Raw genomic sequence first — 20,491 nt, forward strand, 5'->3', positions numbered from 1 at the left:
GTTTCAAATTACAAACCCAATTGATGCTAGTTAAAAAATCTGTGCAGGTTTTGCGTTACCATTTGGATTTGGGTTCATCTCCATCTTCATCCCCGATTCGGTTTGCCAGGTTTGTTGTGATGCACTCGTGACAAGTCCGATTAGTCCTTTTCCCCTTCCATCCCCGTTACTCCGATCCTACGATCCCGATCCATACCCATCCCCATCCTGATACCGATTTCGAGCCACCTTTTGTTGTGGAAAGTGTCAACACAGCCATCTATTTTATGCATAATTTGGTGTGCCAAAATGCGCGACTCATCAAAATGGTGTCATATGTTTTTATCGAGGGGAAGGAAACAAGGACCGGCAGGCGAAAACAATGGGAGGATACGGGGAATGTTTGTCTGTCGCCTGCGGTTTCCGATTCCCAGACAAGTGAAGGGTGCAACCGGTTTGGGAAAATGTAAAAAATAAAACAAACATAGGGTTTCGGCAGAGTTCGATTAGAAAAAATGACGACAAACTTAAAATTTGGCAACAATTTATGCAAATATAAAGGAAAAATAAGCCAGAAAAATCCAGTATATTTAATATTTTATATATAAAACAAGGTTTATCCCAAATTAAGAATCTATCTTATCTATCTATCTATTATCTAAAATTTATTAAATTTAAATTCAATTTCTTTTTCTCTATTTAAATGCGACCAAAACTGAAATCATAAATTTAGTGCGCCGGGTTGCTGTACTGGCTAAGCGTTCCCAACTTAACGAAACTTGCACTAAAAATTAAATGGTTTGTGTCCTGACTATATCTAAATTCGTTTCCCAACTTAACGAATCGTATAACACTCTAAGTAGAGCTTTACTCCCCTTTTGAAGATCTCAGATCTAAACTTACAATCTTAAATAGCAAAAAAAATAATTTAAAATAGTTTCCAACATAATTCCACAATAAAGTTATGAATATTTTTCCAATTTGTATTTCTTCATTTTATTTCTGAATTTCTGTTTATTTTGTTACATATTTCAAACATTTGAATCTTTCAATCTATACATCTGTGTCCAATTGGCAAATGAAATTGACTCGTTCACTGCAGTAATAATCTCCCATAAAGCCGCCGTTCTTAAGCTGAACGCACTTTCCTGCGTTTTCGGGACTCTCATCGTTCCACTTGAGGAATACAGCGGGTTTACCCGAGGCCACGGAGGTGAACTCGCCTTTGTGACCCTCATCGCTGATCCCCAGGTGATACCAATCGTTCCTCAGCTTCAGTTGGATGGCCGCCAGCTCCTCCTCGTTCTTCAGCGCCGCCAAATGGCCGTTAATCTTGCGACAGATGTCGGCAGCCGAAGCCCAATCCACCTCGAGATTGTGCTCTATATAGAAGTAACGATCGAGGATTCGCTCGAACTTCGGCGGAATGTTTTGGATGGCAGCGGGTTCCGGGTTCCGGTTCTCCTTCTCGGCTAAAAGTGTCCTCAGGGATTCCTGCAGGGAGACCAAGGTGTTCTGAATGTCCTGCAGCTGTCCCTCCGTTCCGTTCAGTCTGGCCTCCAGATTCTCCTGCAGATCCTGCAGCGATCCTTCGGGCAGTTGGCAAACCAAATGGTCAGCATCCTTGGCGCCGCTTACCAACGAGGTGCCAAGAAGCGCCAGGACAACGAGAGTCCAGAGGAAATAGGATTGCATCTTGGACTTTTTAGAAATACCTGTTCTAACGTACTGAACAAAATCCGTGTGCCAAAGCCGCAAAGAAAGCTTCCATCTCGCTGATAAGTAGTTAATGGGGATCAACGACTTTGTGACTTTTGGTTATCAAAATTCAAGGCCAAGTTTTCTATTTTCTATTTCTAATTTCTAATTTGCAAGTAACAAAAAAAATATCCCCCGTAAAATATGACGCAGGTTTGACTAACCTTAAAAGCTTTATTACGATAAAGAACTAAAGATGCTTATTTCTTGCGCTCGTAGCGGAATTTGTAGACGGGCGCACTCTCCTTGGTGCCGCCCTTCAGTTTCCGGGGCTTCAGAAGACGCGGCTGCTTGAGCGCGTTCTTCAGCTGAATCTTCTGCTGGACGATGGCCAGCTCCCTTTCGCGAACCTCTCGTTTCTTCAGCTCGTTGATGCGCTGCTGTTTTGTGGAGTTTGGTGGTTCCTAAGAAAAAAGAAAGTAGAGTGAAATAGTCTCTTTAATTGCTAAAAAAATATGTATTATGTTCTTCTCGTCCGCCTGTTAAATGTAAAAGAAGCTTTAAACACTGATTTCCCATACGATTTCATGGTTTTAACCGTTCTTTAAATTGAAACCTAATAATATATTGTAATAGTATATAAATATCATGTTATTAGTTATTAAAGTAGTTATTAAAGTTATTAAATCTCTTGGATAAATGTTCTTCCGATAAGCAAAGTAATTATTATAATACATCCATCTCTCCAAGATTCTATAAGACCCCTAAGATCATTTTCACAAGGTCTAAACTATCTTCAAGGTAACCCAAAAATAGTTATAGATGACTTATAAACACACTAGTTGCCGTTTTCTTATCCCCAGGTTAAATTAAAAGCCGCCGTACATTTTTAAAACTTAACTGCTACTTTAAGGGCCGTTTTCTCGACCTTTTGTTAAATTTAAAGTAGGGTTAAAACCTTGAAATCGTATGGGAAATCATTGGTTTAAAGCCTAATTGAAATTTAACAAAACGGACGAAAAAACGACCCTTAACCGCTACTTTAAATTTAACAGACGGTCGAGAAAACGGCCCTAAATTTAACAGACGGTCGAGAAAAAGGGCCAAAGAGGAAGAAACCCTAGTTAGTTAGATCATCGTCCACTCACCGGCTTCTTGTCCGCCGCCTCGAGCCGATCGCCCAGGGTCTCGTCCCACATGTTGCCCTCCTCGTCGAAGGTGTACCGCTGGTTGCCCGCTCCGCCCGCCGTGGCGGCGTCCACGTCCACCAGGGTGGCCCTCAAGCGGTCGATCTTCTTGCGCTCCATGGTGCGCTTCATGACCACGTACTTGAGGTCCTGCGTCTCCATGAGCGCCAGCTGCTCGGCCGTGTGCTCGTCCTTCTTCTCCTGCTCGCGGTGCTCGTCGTTCGAGAGCTTCGAGTTGATCATGTGGTGGTAGAACTCATCGGGATTCTTGTTCTGCGCCCGCCGGTACAAGAGCTTCAGGGTCTTCTGCTTCTTCTGGGCGTCCAAGGCGCGCTTCTTGTAGTCCTGCTTCTTCTCGAGGAATCCCAGGTGCTGGCGCGCCTCCGGCTGGTGGCGCTCCCGGTGCACCTTCTGGTTGCTCTTCGAGGCCTTCTTCCACGAGGACATCTTGTTGGCAGGCTATAATCCTTCTCCGGCAGCAATTAAATGGGATGGAGATCCGTTTGTTTTGGTTTGGATTCGTTTGGCTCGGAAAACGTGATGCTCGGCGTGAGAATTGGCGATGGGCCACCAAGCGATAGTTTCAGTCACTTGGAAAACGTGATTTTTGAAATTTAAAATTGGGAATTGGAGATGTCACTTGGAAACCGTGATTTTTATAATAAATTCTTGGGGCAGCATAAAAAATGCTACAATTGTGATTGTTTTTATAATTGTAGTAATCAAAAAACTATACAATTAAAAAAAAAAGATAGTACATTAAAAAATGTATCTAATAAAATATGAAGTATGAAAAATACAATATAATCATCAGATATCAGATATAAAAATAGTTTAAACTTTAAAGTTAGAAAAATCAAAAAAAAAAAACATTATATCACTTGAACAGGATAAGTACAAAAGCACCAACTACTTTACAACTTCAGTAATTTCATATATTTAAGTATTTCAATAAAAGTATAAAAATTGGTAAAAGTTATGAATTATAAACAATAATACTAGTAAGTTGAAATTTTTAGGCTTTCAATGTATTCCTCTTTTAATCATAAGGGGGATTCCCTAAACTGTTGAATTGCTGAATTGTTGAATTTTGGTGAGCTGTTAATCAGCTGTTCCATACAAAGTCAAGTTTCAGAAATTTCAGCAATTCAACAGCCTCGGGGCTGATGAAAATTTTGTTGAATTGCTGAAAAGCCAGAGTTGTCACCTTTTTTTAAAAGTCGTGGCAACCCTGTAACATTTTAGTATCACCAGTACGTATTATTTATTTTAAAATCAACTTAGAAAGCATATTTGTGGTTCTTTTTACCTTTATAACACTTTTAGATAGTAACTAGCAATAATAAATCAAATTTTACATGCTTTAAGTTCCGTAAAATTTTTCAACAAATAACAGCTGTTTGAAAATTCAACAGGAACCATTTTGGGTCGTTCCCTTAATTGCTGAAATTTTTTGTTGAATTTTCAACAATTCAGCAATTCAACAGTTTAGGGAATCCCCCTATAAATTGTTAAGTTAACAACCAACTGTGACTTTCGTGACAGCGGCCCAAAGTATCGGCATCGCGACTATCGATTAACCGGCCATCTCTAAACCGCACACGTGCATTTTGAACGGCTGGGCATTTCCATCATTTCCATTGTTTTCACTTCGGAAAGCCGGAGTTTTTTAAGTGAAAAGTGGACACAGGACGGCCGCAGGATGGTGAAGAAGAAAATAGACAACCGGATACGCGTGATGATCGAGAACGGGGTGAAGCTGGGCCACCGCACCATGTTCATCGTGATCGGGGACAAGGCGCGCGACCAGGTGCCCATTCTCTACGACATCCTGACCAAGTCGACGGTCAAGGCGCGACCCACGGTCCTCTGGTGCTACAAGAACAAGGACGAGGCCATTTCCAAGTGGGTATTCCATTCTGACTTGGTTCTTGAACCTTTACAACGGGGGGGTTATTCAAAAAGATCTCAACCAAACCAAGTCAACATGATAATATCTGGAATCCCTCGATGATTTACACAGAAATATATCTTTACATTAATTTTGAAACATATTTATACTGTAAATCTATTGATCTTAAAGAAGAACATCATGATCTTATCACAAAAAACCCTGATATTATGTTGTTCCTTTGGTCTTAATAGCTGTTATTCATATTTTCCATCAACCTGAACATTTGATACCTCTTGTATACCTTAAATAATATCCCTATGATCTTAATTTGAATGTAAAAATGCTGATGATGAAATGATAAAATGGAATCCCTCGATGATTTACACAGAAAATGATCTTACATTACGATCTAAGTGGTTTCTATGGAATTAATATCTGTAATATAGTTAAACTCTCTTGAAACATATTTATATTGCAAATCTATTGATCTTAAAGAGGATCATAATGATCTTATAACAAAAAATCCTGATATTTTGCTGTTTTTTTTGGTTTTAATAGCTGTTATTCATATTTTCCATTAACTTTAACGACTGATTCCCCTTGTATTTTGTAAATAATGTTAATATGATCTTAATTTTAATGTAAGAATGATATTAATAATATATAATTCTCTTTCAGTCATGGTAAGAAGCGCGCCAAGAAGATCGCCGTGGGCAAGGTGGACGTGAACGAGGCGGACCTGTTCGATTCCTTCCGCGTGGCCACCACCATTCATGGCCGTTACTACTCGGAGACGCACGCGGTGCTGGGACGCACCTACGGCGTCTGTGTGCTTCAGGACTTCGAGGCCCTGACGCCCAATCTCCTGGCGCGAACCGTGGAAACGGTGGAGGGCGGCGGCCTGATCATCCTGCTGCTGAAGACGCTGCAGTCGCTGAAGCAGCTGTATACGATGAGCATGGACGTGCACAAGCGGTTCCGCACGGAGGCCCACCAGACGGTGACCTGCCGGTTCAACGAGCGGTTGATTCTCTCCCTGGCGGATTGCAAGCGGTGTTTGGTGGTCAACGACGACCTCACCGTGCTGCCGCTCAGCTCCAAGACCATCAACGTGGAGCCAGTGAATGTAATTAAGCTTATCACGTTCTTATAAGTATGATTTGTTAACCTTCTAATCACTTTTAGCCCTCTGGCGCCGGTCGTTCGCCCAACGAGGGCAGCCTGAAGGAGCTGAAGGAGAGTCTGCTGAATGTCCAGCCCGCTGGAGCGCTGGTAAATCTCTGCAAGACCTACGACCAGGCCAATGCGGTGGCCCAGTTCATCGAGGCGCTGGTGGACAAGCAGCTGAAGCCGCCCATGTCTTTGACAGCGGCCCGTGGTCGCGGCAAATCGGCTGCCTTGGGCCTCTCGATAGCCGCCGCCGTGGCCTTTGGCTATGTGAACGTCTACGTGACCTCGCCGCATCCCGAGAACCTCATCACGCTGTTTGAGTTCGTGCTCAAGGGCTTCGATGCGTTGGAGTACCAGGAGCATGCCGACTACACCATCATACGCTCCACGAATGCCGACTACAAGAAGGCTATTATCAGGATCAATATAACAAGGAGCAGCAGGCAGACGATTCAGTATATAGCACCAAGCGATACGCATCTGCTGAATGCCGCCGATCTGCTGCTGATCGACGAGGCGGCTGCGATTCCCCTGCCGCTGGTGAAGAAGATGATCGGTCCGTATTTGGTTTTTATGGCCAGTACGATCAATGGCTACGAGGGCACTGGGCGTTCGCTCAGTTTAAAGCTCATCTCGCAGCTGCAGAAGGATAATAATGCGAGGCCGCCTCTGAAATTAGAGGAATCGATTCGCTACCAGGAGAATGATGACATAGAGAGGTGGCTGATTAACCTGCTCTGCTTGGATGCCAGCACAGTGCCGAGCATTAGTTCAGGTTGCCCCACGCCGGATGCCTGTGAGCTGTACTATGTGGACCGGGATGCCCTCTTCTCGTATCACAAGGCAGCCGAGGCCTTTCTCCATCGTTTGGTTTCCATCTACGTCTCCTCTCACTACAAAAACACCCCGAACGATCTGCAGATGATGAGCGATGCCCCGGCCCATCATCTCTTCTGCCTTTTGGGACCCGTTCAGCGAATGGACGCCCTTCCGGAGATTCTCGTCGTCATCCAGGTGGCTCTGGAGGGTCAGATCTCCGCCCAGAGCATCAGTGATTCGCTGGGCAGAGGGAAGAAGGCTGCGGGCGATCTGATACCCTGGAACATTGCCGAGCAGTACGGCGATCGGGATTTTCCCAAGCTGTGCGGAGTGCGAATCGTTCGGGTAGCCACGCATCCGAATTACCAGCGGATGGGCTACGGCAAGCGGGCGATTCAGCTTCTCAAGGATTATTATGCAGGAAAGAACACCAATCTGGAGGATAATCCTGCAATCAGCAGGGATGCTGGAATAGAGGAAGTGGAGGAGGAGGAGCTCAGCCTGTTGAAGGAGCAAATAAGGCCGCGCAGTCGGATACCCACTTTGCTGCAGCGACTGCATGAGCGATTGCCCGAATCGGTGGACTATATCGGCACCTCCTATGGCCTTACTTCCGATCTCCTCAAGTTCTGGAAGAGCTCAGGCTTTGTGCCGGTGTACCTGAGTCAGAAATCCAACGAACTGACCGCCGAGCACAGCTGCATTATGCTGCATACTCCTGCTAAGACCTCCTGGCTGGGTCTTTATTACCAGGATTTCCGGCGAAGAGTCCTCAAGCTGATGGGCAAAACCTTCAGGGAGTTCGAAACGAAGCTCTGTTTGGCCTTGCTGAAGAATAAGTCGGTGGATATGGAAAGCAGTGCCCTTGCAAACCTCGATAAACCCATGCTGGATGTCTTCTTCCTGCCGCATGATCTTCAGCGCTTGGAGAGCTACGCCCGCCAGCAGTCCGAGTTCCGCTTGATAGTCGATCTGCTCACGGACATTGCCCAGCTGTACTTCCAGGGCAGGATCGAGGGTCTCCAGCTGGATCTGGTGCAGCAGGGCATCCTCTTAGCTTTGGGAATTCAAGGCAAGACAGTAGATACCCTCGGCCTCGAGCTCAATATGCCGGGCAACCAGCTGCTGGCCAAGTTCTTCGATGCCATGAAGCGCTGCAATCAGTGCTTCCGCTCGATTCTCGAGCAGCACATCGAGGGCGGAATGCTGCGGGAGGAGGATCTGTCCAAGGGCGAGGAGCTGCAGCCGCTCAGCCTGTCGCTCGACAAGGAGCTCGATCAGACGGCCCAGAAGCTGAGCAAACAGCAGCGCAAGGAGCTCAAGCGACTGAAGGCCGAGCAGCTGGACGAGTTCCAGATTAAGGGCACCGAGGAGGACTGGTCAAAGGCGCTGGAAACAAATGGAACACCGGGCGGTGGCAGCGGGCTGCTCTCCGTCAAGAGGTAGGTGCGTTTAAAGTGCATCTTATAGTTTATATTTACACGATTTGCTCTCTCTTTCCTTTTCAGTGGCGTCAAGCGGCTGGACGGACCACTCGAGCAGCCCGAGGATCGGGAACTCAGCGCTCCGCTGGCCAAGAAGAAAAAGAAGGGCAATCCGAGACAGAAACGCGGTCAGGGCAAGTCCCTGATTTAAATCTAGAACTAGTTCTTCAAGTATGAATTTTAATGCTATAGAAAAAAGTACATATTTGTAAGCTCCGTTAAAAGTAAAGAAAAGGAAACCTAAACTAGATCTTGATGTCGGCTGCCGCCTTGGCTGCTGCGGCGGCCGCCCGTCGGCGATCCTTGAGGTCCTGGTAGCTGACGCCCGGCTCCTTGTGCGTGCTGCGCTCGTAGCGCTTGACCTTGGCCTTCTTGCGGCTAACCAGCTTGGTCGTGGGCAGCATATTGTTGCGCTGCAGCGTGTGGAAGCGATCCTTCAGCAGGCTGCTCTCCGTCTTCACGTTGCGCAGATTGCCGGCCACATCCTCGGGCAGATTGACATCCAGATCGGGCGCCTCGAACTTGTGACGCCCCAGACGCTTCGGCTCGAACTTGGCCTTCTCGGCGCGCTGCTTGCGGCGCTTCTTCAGCTCGTTGAGGTCCTCGGCCTCGTCGTCCAGCTCGTGGCGAATGGATTTGATGCTGCGGGGATTATATATATTATAAGGGGTTTTTAAAGGGCTAAGCTATGGCTTTACCGTATCAAATCAGCAGTCTGTTGCTTGAGCTTCCTCTTGAGCTCAGTTTTGCGCGCCAGCTCCTTTTGCTTGAGCTCCTTGCTGCGCGCCTGCTTGCTCTTCTTCTTGTTCTCCACGGGGGCGTTGACTGTGTGGTAGGGCTTGTCTAGGTCCTCCTCCTCCTCCTGCTTTTCCTGCTCTCCCTCCTCTTCCATTCCCTGGCTCATTTCCTGCAGACGACGCCTGTCGCGCTCCTCCGGCGTCACCTTGGAGAACATGCTGGTGGTGACGCGCTTCAGGTGCTGCTCCTTCTTGATGATGCCCTCCTCGCGCTCCACGATCTGCGAGATGAGCGCCAGGTGGTCCTCCGGAGCGGGATTGTAGCTCATTCCGGGATGGGGTAGCTCGAATTTCCTTGTTAAGACAGAAAGTAATCAGTAAAATACCTTTATATATATAGAAACTAACTAACTTGGCCTTGGTGGTCTTGTGGTGCAGACTGGCGTGCGTTTTCACCACCTTCTTGCCAATATTCCCAGCTGTGTGCAGGGCTAAATCGCGACTAATCCAGCCCTTTTTGTCCTTGAGCCCTGGGATGGCATCGCGGAAGTCCACCTCCTGCCAGATGTCCTTCTCCACCGAGAGCTTCTTGCTCCTCTTGTCCGCCAGCCGCTGCTCCAGCTTCCCGTAGTACTGCTCCCGATCCTTGTTGGCCTGCCGATGACGCGGCTTGGTGGGATTGCAGACCTCCAGCTCGATGTTGCGGCCGTTCTTCTTCTGGCGCACATGGTTGCTAAAAGGAAGGATATCTGATGAGGATCTGCAGAGCAGATGGATGACCTGCTAACCCACCGCTTGGCTATGGGATCCTGCACCTTGGATGTGTTCTCCAGCGCCTGATAAGTGCGCATGGGCCTCTTGGCGTTCAGCTTCCTCCGCTGTTTCACGCTCAGAACGGCGGCGGATTTGCCGGATTTTTCTGGGCTGGCATCCAGGACGAACAGATCCTCATCCTGCTTGTCCGTGAAGGTGCTGCAGGGATTAAATTAACCCATTTAGATTGCTTTTTTCCCAGATTGTTATGGGCGCACTCACCCGATTCGCTCCTCCTGCCGCTGATCCTCGAGGAACTGCTCCACATCCTGGATGTCTGTCTTGCGCCACGCCGATTTGTTCTTCTTCGAGATGCGCTTCCGCTTCGTCGCTGGCTCCACGGCCGTCATTTCTACGGATTATTTGGGGGAATGGTAATAAAACAGTGGAAATAACAAAAGTGCCCCAGCGGCACACGTGCAAGTCTGCCGGCGCTTTGCAACACTACCCTGTCGGGTTGCCCAACACTGGCGGTCAGCTGTTTAGTGATGGGCCAGTGACTAGTGATCACTAAATAGACAAAAATAAATAGATTTGTATTTTTAAACTGCAACTTTTTAAATATATCATATCTTTTTAAATCTCTCTTTTTTTAACATTAATATATAAATTTCTGGCTATAAACCAGCTGTTTAGTGATGGGCAGTCACTACATCACTAAATAGCCAAAAATAAATAGATTCAATCAGTTTTTTTACTCGTATCTTTAAGCTGGAACTGTTTAAAATTCTCATATCTCTTTAACTCTTCCCTTTTTTTAACATTAATATACAAATTCCTGGCTATAAACCCGCTGGAAACTGGCTTGAGTACCAAACTGGCTATAAACCCGCCAGAAACCAGCTTGCGCATCACTATCCCCTTTGTTTTTGTTTGTGTGAGCCACGAAACTGTTGCTGCTGCGTTTTAATTCACTTTTCATTTATAAGGGGCCCGCCATCCGAATTGAGAATCACAAGTGTTTGCGGCGAGCTGGCGGTCAAAAGGGCAAAACCATAAACGTCACCAGAATCGCACGCATTTTGTCAGGCGAAAGAAAGAAAGGCCGGTAAGTGCGGGCAGCGACGTCGACTGCGGAGCAGCAGAGACACCGACTGACGTGTACCAAACAAAAAGCGGTAAACAAACTTTTCCGCTCTTTTTGTTTTTTAATACCCTTGCTAGGGGTATTATAATTCTAATAACTCGCTTTGTATAGAAGTTGGCAATTCAAAACTTTTCCAATCGCTACTTTTTATAGTCAAGTAGATAATGTCTGAAAATCCTGACGATTGAACAAATATATCCTGAGATATCCTGAGATAAATTAAAAAAAAAAAAATAAATATATAAATATATTCTAAGTTCAAAAATAAATTGTTATTATCATAATAATATATAATTATTATAATTATTATTATAATAAATACAACTATATTTTCCCCAATTTTTCTAATCAATTACAATTGCAAGGGTATATAATTATCGTCTTCATTCTAATTTGTCGCCTTTTTTCTATTTTTGTTTTTACTCGATTACGCCGTATGCTATCGCGCCCCGCTGAATTAGTTTAATTCGTTACAAATAGCAGATCGCGATCCCGGCAGCGACAGACACATTTTGGACGCCGCCACGATGAGCACCTTCCCCAGTTTCGCGGACATTTCGGCCCATTTCTCGGAGGCCACGCTGGACGAGATCATCCGGAACAAGGGCGGCACCCGGCACACCTCGTACAAATTCGGGCCGAGTGGGAAGAAGGGCGACGCCTACCTGAGCCGCGTCTTCCGGATCACCATCTACGGCGTCCGGGAGGCGGAGCAGGGCCAGGATGAGGAGCAGCTGGAGGTCAACGTGATCGTGAAGGCCATGCCCGATAATCTGCACCGGAGGCGCCTCTTCCGCTCGGTCATCTTCTTCCGCAACGAGATCCACTTCTACACCAAGGTGCTGCCGGCCGTCGAGGCCTTCCAGAAGTCCCGCCAGCCCGCCCCCAAGAAGCCCTTCGTCGAGTACCCGCGCTGCCTGGCCAGCCTGTGCGATGGGGTCAACGACTTCATCGCCCTGGAGGATGTGGGTCCCAGGGGCTACAGGGCGCCAGTGCGGTGAGTTGAACAGATATCTCAATAGCTATTTTTAAATATTTGCTTTATGATCTAACTAACAAATTAGCTTAACTTTCATTTATTTGCATTAAACTTAATCTGATCTTTGTAATCTATTGGGATCAAAAAGGTATTCGAGTATAGAAATTATTTTATAAATTATATATATACAAATTTATATAATAATTTAATATCTAAAGATTAGCACCTTCAATATTAATCTAACTAAAAAAGAAGTGTATGACGTTCCATATTGAAACCATTGTTTCCATTCTTATGGTCGAAATACTGATTTTTTGGGTGGAAAATTAGGATCTTGATTTTTGGTAAAAATATGATTTTTCCTTTCGATTTTTGGCTGTAACTTGAACAAAAATGGCCGCAAATCAAAAAGGAGTACTGTTTTGAGCAGCTTACAACCCTATAATTAATATCAGTGCACTTTGCGAATGATTTAAGAAAATTAATTTTCGACATCAATTTTCGCATTTTTGGTAAGGGGTACCATCATGATTTTTTGCGAAAAATTGCAAAAATTAAAAATTTCCAGGTTAAAACGCCAATCGATAGGGAATTTTATTACGAGATCAACGAGGTATGGCATTCCATATTTGGACCATTATTTCCATTGTTCTGGCCAAAATACTGTTTGATTTGGGGTAAAAATTAAGATCTCGATTTTTGGACAAAAATTTGATATTTTTAAAATTGGGTTTTTTGCTGTAACTTGGACAAAAATGGTATGTTATATTTATATTATGTACTTAGTTCAAGTAGTTCTAGCAAATAATAAGGAACTGATTGCTAACTGATATCTGCTTTATCTTATCTACTTGTTTACCTGTTGGTAATCCTATGAATCGGTTATTACAACGACTACCTTTTCTAATATTTGTTGTAACTATAAGCGATAAGGAAATTACAGTAATTTCCGAGATGAAATATATATATAATATTAATAACTAATATAATACAAAAATATTACATATCTAAACTAATATAAAATTGGAGCTTTAAAAAACGGTCAGTAGCAAATTTCACCCAGAACGGATTGACATAAAAATCTAAAAAAAACATTAATTACTAAAATAATTAGGAGCCGCGTGTGAGGTACAAATTAGAACAAAAAATAGAATATATTTTATAATAATCAAAATAAATTTTCTAAAATTATTTATAATATATCCAATATCCAACTTGAACCGCTTTTATCCTTCCAGCCAGGACTACATTTCCCTGGAGGATGCCCTGCTGACCATGCGAACCCTGGGCCGTTTCCACGGCGTGGCCCTGGCCTTCAGCGCCCTGGACAGCGAGAACTTCGAGAAGGCGGCCGGGGCGCTGGAGGAGACCTACTACGGGGAGCACACGCGCGAGTGGTACACCGGCTTCCTGCTGCTGGCCGAGAATGTGGCCAAGGACGCGATTAAGCAGGTGTATCCCGACAGCAAGTACGAAACGGTGGCCGGCAACTTCCTGCAGCCGCCGCTCTTCGACGACCTGATCAACCTGGTGTCCACGCGCTCCAAGCTGAGTGTCTTCGGGCACGGCGACTGCTGGACACCGAACTTCCTGACCAAGTACAACGAGCAGGGGCAATCGCAGGAGATCATCATCATTGACTTCCAGCTGGCGCGCTGCTCCTCTTTGGCTTTGGACCTCAGCTTCTTTGTCTACTCGTGCACCAGCCAGGAGCTGCGGGAGCAGCACTACGATGAGCTGCTGCGCGCCTATCTGGCCAGTGCCCAGGAGCTAATCGCGGATCTGGGCGGCAACGCGGAGGCCATCATCTCGTGGGAATCGCTGCAGGAGGAGCTGAAGAACTTCGGACGCTTTGGCTGCGGCATGGGCATCGAATCGCTGCCGATGACCATGATGGAGGACGAGGAGGTGGCCGATCTGGACGGGATCAAGGAGAACGCCATTCTCACGGACATCTGGAACATTACGCCCTTCAAGGAGCCCGCCAAGCAGCAGCGTTTGGCCGACATCTTCAAGCACGCCATCGATCAGGGCTACATTAAGTAGGATGATCAAATCGAATCTAGTATTGGGCATCTTTTTATATGATACTTGTAACCCATTAAAGCCTTATTCCAAAAACATGAAGGATTGTATTTTACAGTGTGAGCAAAGTTGTTGACATGTGTGTCAAATACAAGAGTGTTAGAATGTGAAAAATACACATCTTCCTTGTGTTTTTTTCACAATGTGTTATTAGCACGACGGGTTTTTTACACACTGTGTTTTTAACACAAATGAAAATTAGAATTCACGGTCAGTGAATTTTATACATTTTTCAGTTCAACATACAATTTTGACACTTTAATGTGAAAAACTTATTTTGTAAAAAACACGCTGTGTAAAAAACACGTGTAAATAACACCAATGACATGTGTGTGTTATTTAAGTTTCTAACATATGTAGAATACAATTTTTACACACAAGTCAATAACTTTTTTTGAACATAACACTTTGATATTTAACACGTTAATAACACACGTTTTTTACACTGTGTGTTATTTTCCAAAACCCTGTTCCAAACACACACACATCGGCTGGATTAAAAACAGATCTTTATGGGCAATAACTGATGAGGGGAGAGGGTAACATAGGCTGAAAGGAGGTATCTTCAAAGGCACTGGCCCTCGTGGAGGACGCACCAGTGCGGGATGACCGCGTCCGCATGGATGCCGCGGGCCAGGAGTCGCTCCCGGTAGCGATAGAACCTCCGCTGGGCGAGCAAAGCAGACGACTTGGGATTGGACCACAGACGCTCGGCGGCAGCTCCGGCTCTCGGCCAGATGCGGGATTCTACAGGGGGGATTTCCAATTAGTTAAGGCTTTCAATCTCTTTACAGACTACCTACCCAGTGAGTTCTGGTCCACATACTCGCTCCACATGCACACCTCGCCGCCCAGCACCTGATCCTTGCTGCGACCCATGGGCATTGCGCTCGAGTAGACCGTCCGCCAGTTGTAGTAGGAGGTGCTGCCCCAGAATCCGTGATCCAAATACCAGGCATTCTTGGTCGACACAATCAGCCGGTAGCCCCGCTGCAGGAGCTCCCGATTCAGGGCATCCTGCGACTCCACCCAGGTCTGAATGATGAAGCGCTCCTTGGGCAGATAGGCCTCGATGTAGCGCGGATTGGTCAGGTGACTGGACCAGATGATCACCGACTTGGGCTCCCTGATGCCCGGATACATGCGCTCGTTGATCTCGTCCCAGGCATTGAGATTCCTTTGATGAAACTGCGACCACAGGCGCAGGAAGCTCTGCTCGCTGAGATCGAAGCCCCGGGCACGCATTCCATCCCTGATCTCATCGGTGTTGTTCCAGCAGGGCAGGAAGACCTCGTCGCCGCCCATGTGGAGGGTCTCCTCCGGCGCCCCCACCTCGGCCACGTCCTCGAGAATCTCCTTCAGCACGGCGTACATGTGATCGTTCAGGGGATTCAGTTGGCCGCACGGCGGCTGCACGCAGAATCTCCGCCAGGGCGACTGATTCAGGCACACGGACATGTTGCCCAATCCCGCCGAGGGTCCCCACTGCCAGCCGTTGCCCGCATGCGAGGGCCCATCGATCTCGATCAGGATGCGGATGCCCCGGAGCCGGGCGTACTTGACCAGATTCAAGGCATCCTGGCGGGAGTAGGTCTGCGCGGAGGAATAAGCCCCGTAGCGCTGCATCTCCGGCACGCGGGTGATCTCCAGCGGGAAGCTGTGCGTGTCCACCACATGCCAGTGCAGCACATTCAGCTTGCTGGCGGCCATGGCATCCAGCGTGCTCCGGATGAACTTCAGGGGCACAAAGTTCCTGGCCGTGTCGAGGAGCACCCCGCGATGCGGGAAGGCAGGACGATCTGTGATGTTGGCCGTGGAGGTCATCAGCAGGCCATTGGACTGGCCGCCGGTGACCAGGTTGCTCAGCGTTTCGAAGGCATGCCGGGCTCCGTAGACCGTCGTCGCCTGAATGTCCACAAAGGTGGCCGTGTCCGTGGTCCGCACCACCAAAGCGTAGCTCTCATCGGTGGGCCAGTCGAGCACGAGACTCTCGTTGGCCACCGTCGACCTGACCAGGATCTGCTTGCTGCTCTCCAGCGTGCAGTTGCGCGTGCATTCCTTCAGGAGATTCGAGACGAACAGCCGGTTCGTCTCGCGCAGAAACTGGGTGGCCGCCTCGCCGGGCGCCACCACATGGAAGCGCACCTTCCACGGATCGAAGCGCACCCGGCCGTGCGAGATGCTGCACTCCCTGCCCGTGGGCATCGGCCAGATGGCCCCGTACTTCCCGCACGACAGCCGGCAGTCCCGCTGGCTCTCAAAGACCTCCGGCGCGTACTGGAGGCCCTCGACCTTCTCCGCCTCCGAGGTGCAGATGTCCGTCCGGCTGCACAGCCACTTCCTAGAAATATATATTATTGGATTATTATAAAGGATTTCTATATTATAACATTAATATGTGGGATATTGTGTTATATAGGATACTACATTTTATTATACTAATTATTTTAGTAATTAATGTGATTTTTTTAGATTTTTATGTCAGTCCGTTCTGGGTGAAATTTGCTACTGACCGTTTTTTAGAGGTCCAATTTTATATTAGTTTTATATGGGGTTTTATATTGTTCTTATGTATATGTATTATGTATATTATGTATATGATTATTGTATACGATATTTTATTACTATTATACAGGATATTATATTATTAAAATTATTATATAGGATATTATATTAGTCTTACAGAGAATATTATATTGTTATTCTGTGAAACACTTTAATATTATTACTTGGCATATTGAAACAACAAAATTAAAATGAAATTAAATATTTTACTTTTGAAATCAAGGTTCCAATAATAAATAATAATATTTATTTGAAGCTGATGGAGCTTATGTTGGATAGAAATCTTAGCTCATCTAAGCCTACGCTTTAGTAAGTATATTTGGTAAAAATATAGGGTCTATATAGGCTCAGTAGTTTGGGTTCATGCTTTGACTATTATAAAAATATGAACTGTTTTATATAATATTTAGAAGATAATAATAGTTCAGTAAATTATTATAGAATATTGATTCCATTTCTTATATTTAATATATATTTAGTTTATTAGTAAAAGAAAATTAAATATGGAATCAAATCACGTTGGCCCTGAATCCAAGTAGTCGACGACCTAAGATTCAAATCGAAATTCCCAGCTGTCAAAGGCTGGTCCCCAGGCCCAGGTCCCAATTTATTCAGTCTTTCAGCTGACTCCATACGAGCAACACCTAAAACTAAAAGCCAAAAACTGGCAGTCCCTTTGGTAAGAAAAAAAAAAATCACTTAAAATCGAAACAAAAAAATCTATACATAAAAAAACACTTTTATTTCCTAGGCGGCCGAAAATTCAATAGGCGGAATTTTCGGAAGAGGCCAGGGGACCAGTGATACACACACTCTACACACTCAAAAGTGTGGGGACACTTAACACATACACTGGGCGCTTCTACATCCCCACGGGGACTCTCGCCGGTAAGCTGCATAAAATTAAACACAATATCAAAACAAAAAATTAAAAAAAATATATAATTCTCCAGGCGGCTTCGAGATTTGGATCTTTAAAAGAAGGTTAGGGGACATTTGACTTTTACACTGCACATTTCTACAGACCTACGCGCTTTCTCGTCGGTGAGTACAGCCCTAAATATTAAGTGACTATAAATAAATTTAATATCATAAATAAGAAAATAATATTCAAAATCTGTATAAAATCTATAATTTATAAAAACTTTATTTTCCCAGGCGGCTTCTTAAAGAGCGATTTCAAAAGAAGGTTAGGGCTCTTAACGATTCAGTGGAAACTTCACGAGGTGAGTAAAGCTCTTAATATTAAGTGGCTTAAAAATAAATCTAATATCTTACATAGGATACAAAAATCAATATGTACAAGGTGGATCGATATATCTTGTTAGGCTACACTGAACACACTCTTTTTTCTGGTCAACATGATGTGTATGAGTGCATTTTAAACAAAACTCTAATGTAACACGAAACGATGGAAGAACATGCTGTATTATCCTCCTCAACATCGGAAAAGCGGCATTACAAAACCATTATACACTAAAATATGATTGATTTCTAAGAAGCTAATAAAACTTGCTCCTGTAAAAAGAAGTATTTTTTTCTATGATATAGATGGGCTTTAGATATAGTTCAATATGGAATTACATATTTTTGTGAACTAATAAATAATAGAAAAATCATACATTCTGTATAATATAATTATAAAATAAAAATAATAAAAATAAAATCATCTGGATGATACGATTAAAAACTTAAATATTGGACATATAGACCGTAGTTTTTAAACAGATACCGATAAGTAACAAAAACTAGCATCTTTTACATTGGTTTCTTGATTAGTTTTTTATCTCTTTGGGGTGATAAGTTAACAAGTTGGATGATAAGTTTCATTAGTTACATTTCATTGACATGAACGTATTGATTCAACACTAATTAGATCTTGTAAAGCAATTTTCTTAATTTAAGATTAAAAAACAAAGTTTCACTTAATAAAAAATAAAAAAGGAACACAAAGTAAATTCTGATTTTTTTCTCTTGTGTAGAAAGTCAGTAGTTTCTTTTTTTTATGTCACTGCCAAGAATTTGTGATTGTTGCACTTCCCCTCTGGCTTAAATAAATTCGCTTGGAACGAAATCAATTAGGCGTCTTAATTGAATTTAACACAGTTGCAATTTCAGCTGTTTTTTTCTAATTTTTTATTTTTTGAGCCTGGTTTCACTTGTTGCGAACCCGGACCCGACTCGGTTGAAGGTAAATTGGCATTCTAATGGCATTCGGCACAGTTGTTTTAATAATTTGTAAGAAGAATTAGCTGCTTTTCGATTTGCCACTATTTTGTATTATTTTAAAAAATCTTTTTTATGTATAAAAAAATATTTTATAAATTTGAATAAAAGAAGGCACATTTTTTGTTTTAGGGATCTTGGTCCTTTTTAAGAAATTTCACTTGTTGCTGCTGCGATGTCCTTTCTAGCGAGGACACAAACCGACACAACTTAGCCGCGACAATCACTATCCTCCACCGATAGATGGCGCTATTATTCATAGTAATTCCATTTTTGTACTTAAAAAAGTATTATTGTTATAATATTAATATTATTATTTACGCCAATGTCCTTGATCCATCCGGGGGCGGGTCATCCGCCCGCGTCAGCGCCGCGCCCACCGCGAAGCAGAGCAGCAGCGAAGCAACCGCCGAGCAGAAGCACTGATAACGGTCGAAATAACGGTGGTGGCCGCTGAACCGCATCGTTCCTTTCTAACGGCTTCCTCGGCTGCGCCGGCCGCTTTTATAATTTTTTGTATTTTTGGTATTTGGTATTTTTCGCCGCCTGCTCACCGCCCACCCGCTCCGCTCGCCGGGCGCAACAAAACTGAAAGGCAGAAAGGCAGAAAAGCTGAAAAGCTGAAGCTGAAATCGAATGAGCGACGAATAAAGTAAATCCGGCAAAATTTCACTTGCAGCGCAGCGGCAACAACAACAAGCCGGGCTTATATTGAAGCGAGAGAGAGAGCGAAGCGAAAGAGAGAGCGGAAAAAAACAAAAAGAGCGACTGGTTACACAGCAAAAAAACGAGGTCCTTTCACTAAAAAGCTTAACAATTTGATTTTTATAGTTGTAAAAATGGAGTATTTTTAATTTGTTAAAAAAAACTTATATCGTCTAAATATATAAAAGTCTAGAAAAAAACACGGGAAGTATCAAAAATCAACCAGAATAATATAATACAATTATAATAAAATCCCCATTTAATTTGAAGAGCAAATCGAGAGGGGATCCTTAAAATATATAAGATCCTTTGATCCATAGCTCCAAGTGAAAGCGAAAGCAAACACAATCAAAAGTACTTCTAAATACAAAGGTTTTTAGGTTAATTTTATGCATCCACAGTTATTCGCAGACTTTTTCTGCCCGTGTAGAGCTCTGCAATCAGCATATCCCCCACTCTTTGACACAAAACCCCACCCCCTGGCGAGTGGCCCATATACGGAAGTGGTGGGGTGAGTGATAAAATGGGAAAATAAATATATATACGGTGCAAGAACCGCAACAACAACAAATATCAGGGGCTTGAGAACTGCCAGCGAGCAAAACGCCAAAGCAAAAATATAGGAATTCTCTATAAAAAAAATAGTTTATCTGTTTGTTTTCTTTGGGGAGTAATCATGTGTATTTATGCAAAAGATAAACGAGCTAATAATAAATTTTTAAAAACTTACAGAATAATAATTTTTAAAATTTAAATAGGAAATTTATTAAAAACAGAATGAGAAAAATAACTAGACATATTAATTCTTATGAAATCGGGAACCTTTAGATACGGTAAAGTTTAGCTATCAACATTTTGGCAAAGGAAATAGTACTCAACGAAGTTACCTTAATTTTCGGCTATCTATTCAGTTCCTAGAAACGCTGGTGTCGATTGAATGAGCCATTCCGTTGATAACCAACTTTCATTAAACAAGTACTGGGGTCTTATCCACTTTAGTCGATTCGTTTGACACAACTATAAAACTTGATAAGCCATATCAAATCACGTCCGATTGTTAATT

General features: G+C 44.1%; 6 protein-coding genes and 1 long non-coding RNA gene across 9 annotated transcripts; 3 read left to right on the forward strand and 4 right to left on the reverse strand.

Annotated features, from left to right (window-relative positions):
* Positions 1 to 1,032: 1,032 nt before the first annotated feature.
* LOC108054393 (C-type lectin 37Db-like) lies at positions 1,033 to 1,674 on the reverse strand. The gene has a single exon (XM_017137329.2). The coding sequence runs from the start codon at positions 1,672 to 1,674 to the stop codon at positions 1,033 to 1,035; it is 642 nt and encodes a 213-aa protein (XP_016992818.2).
* A 201-nt stretch (positions 1,675 to 1,875) lies between these two features.
* On the reverse strand, positions 1,876 to 3,419 carry LOC108054395 (probable U3 small nucleolar RNA-associated protein 11). The gene is made up of 2 exons (XM_044395654.2): positions 2,826 to 3,419; positions 1,876 to 2,141 (listed from the first exon to the last, which is right to left on the reverse strand). Exons 1-2 carry the CDS (start codon positions 3,309 to 3,311, stop codon positions 1,938 to 1,940), a joined length of 690 nt encoding a protein of 229 aa, XP_044251589.1. The 5' UTR covers positions 3,312 to 3,419; the 3' UTR covers positions 1,876 to 1,937.
* A 1,032-nt stretch (positions 3,420 to 4,451) lies between these two features.
* l(1)G0020 (RNA cytidine acetyltransferase l(1)G0020) lies at positions 4,452 to 8,476 on the forward strand. 2 transcript variants are annotated; one of them, XM_070218891.1, is made up of 4 exons: positions 4,452 to 4,769; positions 5,437 to 5,884; positions 5,944 to 8,193; positions 8,256 to 8,476. In XM_070218891.1, the coding sequence occupies exons 1-3, from the start codon at positions 4,567 to 4,569 to the stop codon at positions 8,191 to 8,193; spliced, it is 2,901 nt and encodes a 966-aa protein (XP_070074992.1). In that variant the 5' UTR covers positions 4,452 to 4,566; the 3' UTR covers positions 8,256 to 8,476. The 2 variants fall into 2 exon arrangements, with proteins under 2 accessions (XP_070074992.1, XP_016992866.2); XM_017137377.3 differs by having other exon boundaries at positions 5,944 to 8,189.
* LOC108054419 (ribosome biogenesis protein NOP53) lies at positions 8,386 to 10,233 on the reverse strand. Its single transcript, XM_017137378.3, has 5 exons — positions 10,004 to 10,233; positions 9,761 to 9,940; positions 9,381 to 9,701; positions 8,930 to 9,322; positions 8,386 to 8,873 (listed from the first exon to the last, which is right to left on the reverse strand). The coding sequence occupies exons 1-5, from the start codon at positions 10,129 to 10,131 to the stop codon at positions 8,477 to 8,479; spliced, it is 1,419 nt and encodes a 472-aa protein (XP_016992867.2). The 5' UTR covers positions 10,132 to 10,233; the 3' UTR covers positions 8,386 to 8,476.
* A 408-nt stretch (positions 10,234 to 10,641) lies between these two features.
* Positions 10,642 to 13,974, forward strand: LOC108054414 (uncharacterized). 2 transcript variants are annotated; one of them, XM_017137369.3, is made up of 3 exons: positions 10,642 to 10,829; positions 11,349 to 11,865; positions 13,086 to 13,974. In XM_017137369.3, the coding sequence occupies exons 2-3, from the start codon at positions 11,396 to 11,398 to the stop codon at positions 13,891 to 13,893; spliced, it is 1,278 nt and encodes a 425-aa protein (XP_016992858.2). In that variant the 5' UTR covers positions 10,642 to 10,829; positions 11,349 to 11,395; the 3' UTR covers positions 13,894 to 13,974. The 2 variants fall into 2 exon arrangements, with proteins under 2 accessions (XP_016992858.2, XP_070074994.1); XM_070218893.1 differs by having other exon boundaries at positions 10,643 to 10,829; positions 11,330 to 11,865.
* Positions 13,975 to 14,424: 450 nt separating this feature from the next.
* Positions 14,425 to 19,312, reverse strand: Hexo2 (Hexosaminidase 2). Its single transcript, XM_017137368.3, has 3 exons — positions 19,045 to 19,312; positions 14,736 to 16,273; positions 14,425 to 14,679 (listed from the first exon to the last, which is right to left on the reverse strand). The coding sequence occupies exons 1-3, from the start codon at positions 19,185 to 19,187 to the stop codon at positions 14,498 to 14,500; spliced, it is 1,863 nt and encodes a 620-aa protein (XP_016992857.2). The 5' UTR covers positions 19,188 to 19,312; the 3' UTR covers positions 14,425 to 14,497.
* On the forward strand, positions 17,051 to 18,027 carry LOC108054416 (uncharacterized). The gene is made up of 5 exons (XR_001769761.3): positions 17,051 to 17,176; positions 17,249 to 17,385; positions 17,451 to 17,541; positions 17,656 to 17,723; positions 17,780 to 18,027. It is a non-coding gene; the product is annotated as an uncharacterized lncRNA (long non-coding RNA).
* Positions 19,313 to 20,491: the final 1,179 nt, after the last annotated feature.

The sequence above is a fragment of the Drosophila takahashii genome, chromosome X (genome assembly GCF_030179915.1).
Source record: "Drosophila takahashii strain IR98-3 E-12201 chromosome X, DtakHiC1v2, whole genome shotgun sequence".
NCBI lineage: Eukaryota > Metazoa > Arthropoda > Insecta > Diptera > Drosophilidae > Drosophila > Drosophila takahashii.

Coding starts and splice junctions, on each gene's coding strand:
- LOC108054393 (XM_017137329.2), bottom strand. CDS start 1,674: ATGCAATCCTATTTCCTCTGGACTCTCGTTGTCCTGGCGCTTCTTGGC.
- LOC108054414 (XM_017137369.3), top strand. CDS start 11,396: ATGAGCACCTTCCCCAGTTTCGCGGACATTTCGGCCCATTTCTCGGAG. Junction 11,866..13,085: donor GGCTACAGGGCGCCAGTGCG/GTGAGTTGAACA, acceptor TTATCCTTCCAG/CCAGGACTACATTTCCCTGG.
- LOC108054395 (XM_044395654.2), bottom strand. CDS start 3,311: ATGTCCTCGTGGAAGAAGGCCTCGAAGAGCAACCAGAAGGTGCACCGG. Junction 2,142..2,825: donor AGGCGGCGGACAAGAAGCCG/GTGAGTGGACGA, acceptor CTTTTTTCTTAG/GAACCACCAAACTCCACAAA.
- Hexo2 (XM_017137368.3), bottom strand. CDS start 19,187: ATGCGGTTCAGCGGCCACCACCGTTATTTCGACCGTTATCAGTGCTTC. Junction 16,274..19,044: donor GATGGATCAAGGACATTGGC/GTAAATAATAAT, acceptor ATATATTTCTAG/GAAGTGGCTGTGCAGCCGGA. Junction 14,680..14,735: donor TGTGGACCAGAACTCACTGG/GTAGGTAGTCTG, acceptor TCCCCCCTGTAG/AATCCCGCATCTGGCCGAGA.
- LOC108054419 (XM_017137378.3), bottom strand. CDS start 10,131: ATGACGGCCGTGGAGCCAGCGACGAAGCGGAAGCGCATCTCGAAGAAG. Junction 9,323..9,380: donor CACAAGACCACCAAGGCCAA/GTTAGTTAGTTT, acceptor TGTCTTAACAAG/GAAATTCGAGCTACCCCATC. Junction 8,874..8,929: donor CAGACTGCTGATTTGATACG/GTAAAGCCATAG, acceptor TAATCCCCGCAG/CATCAAATCCATTCGCCACG.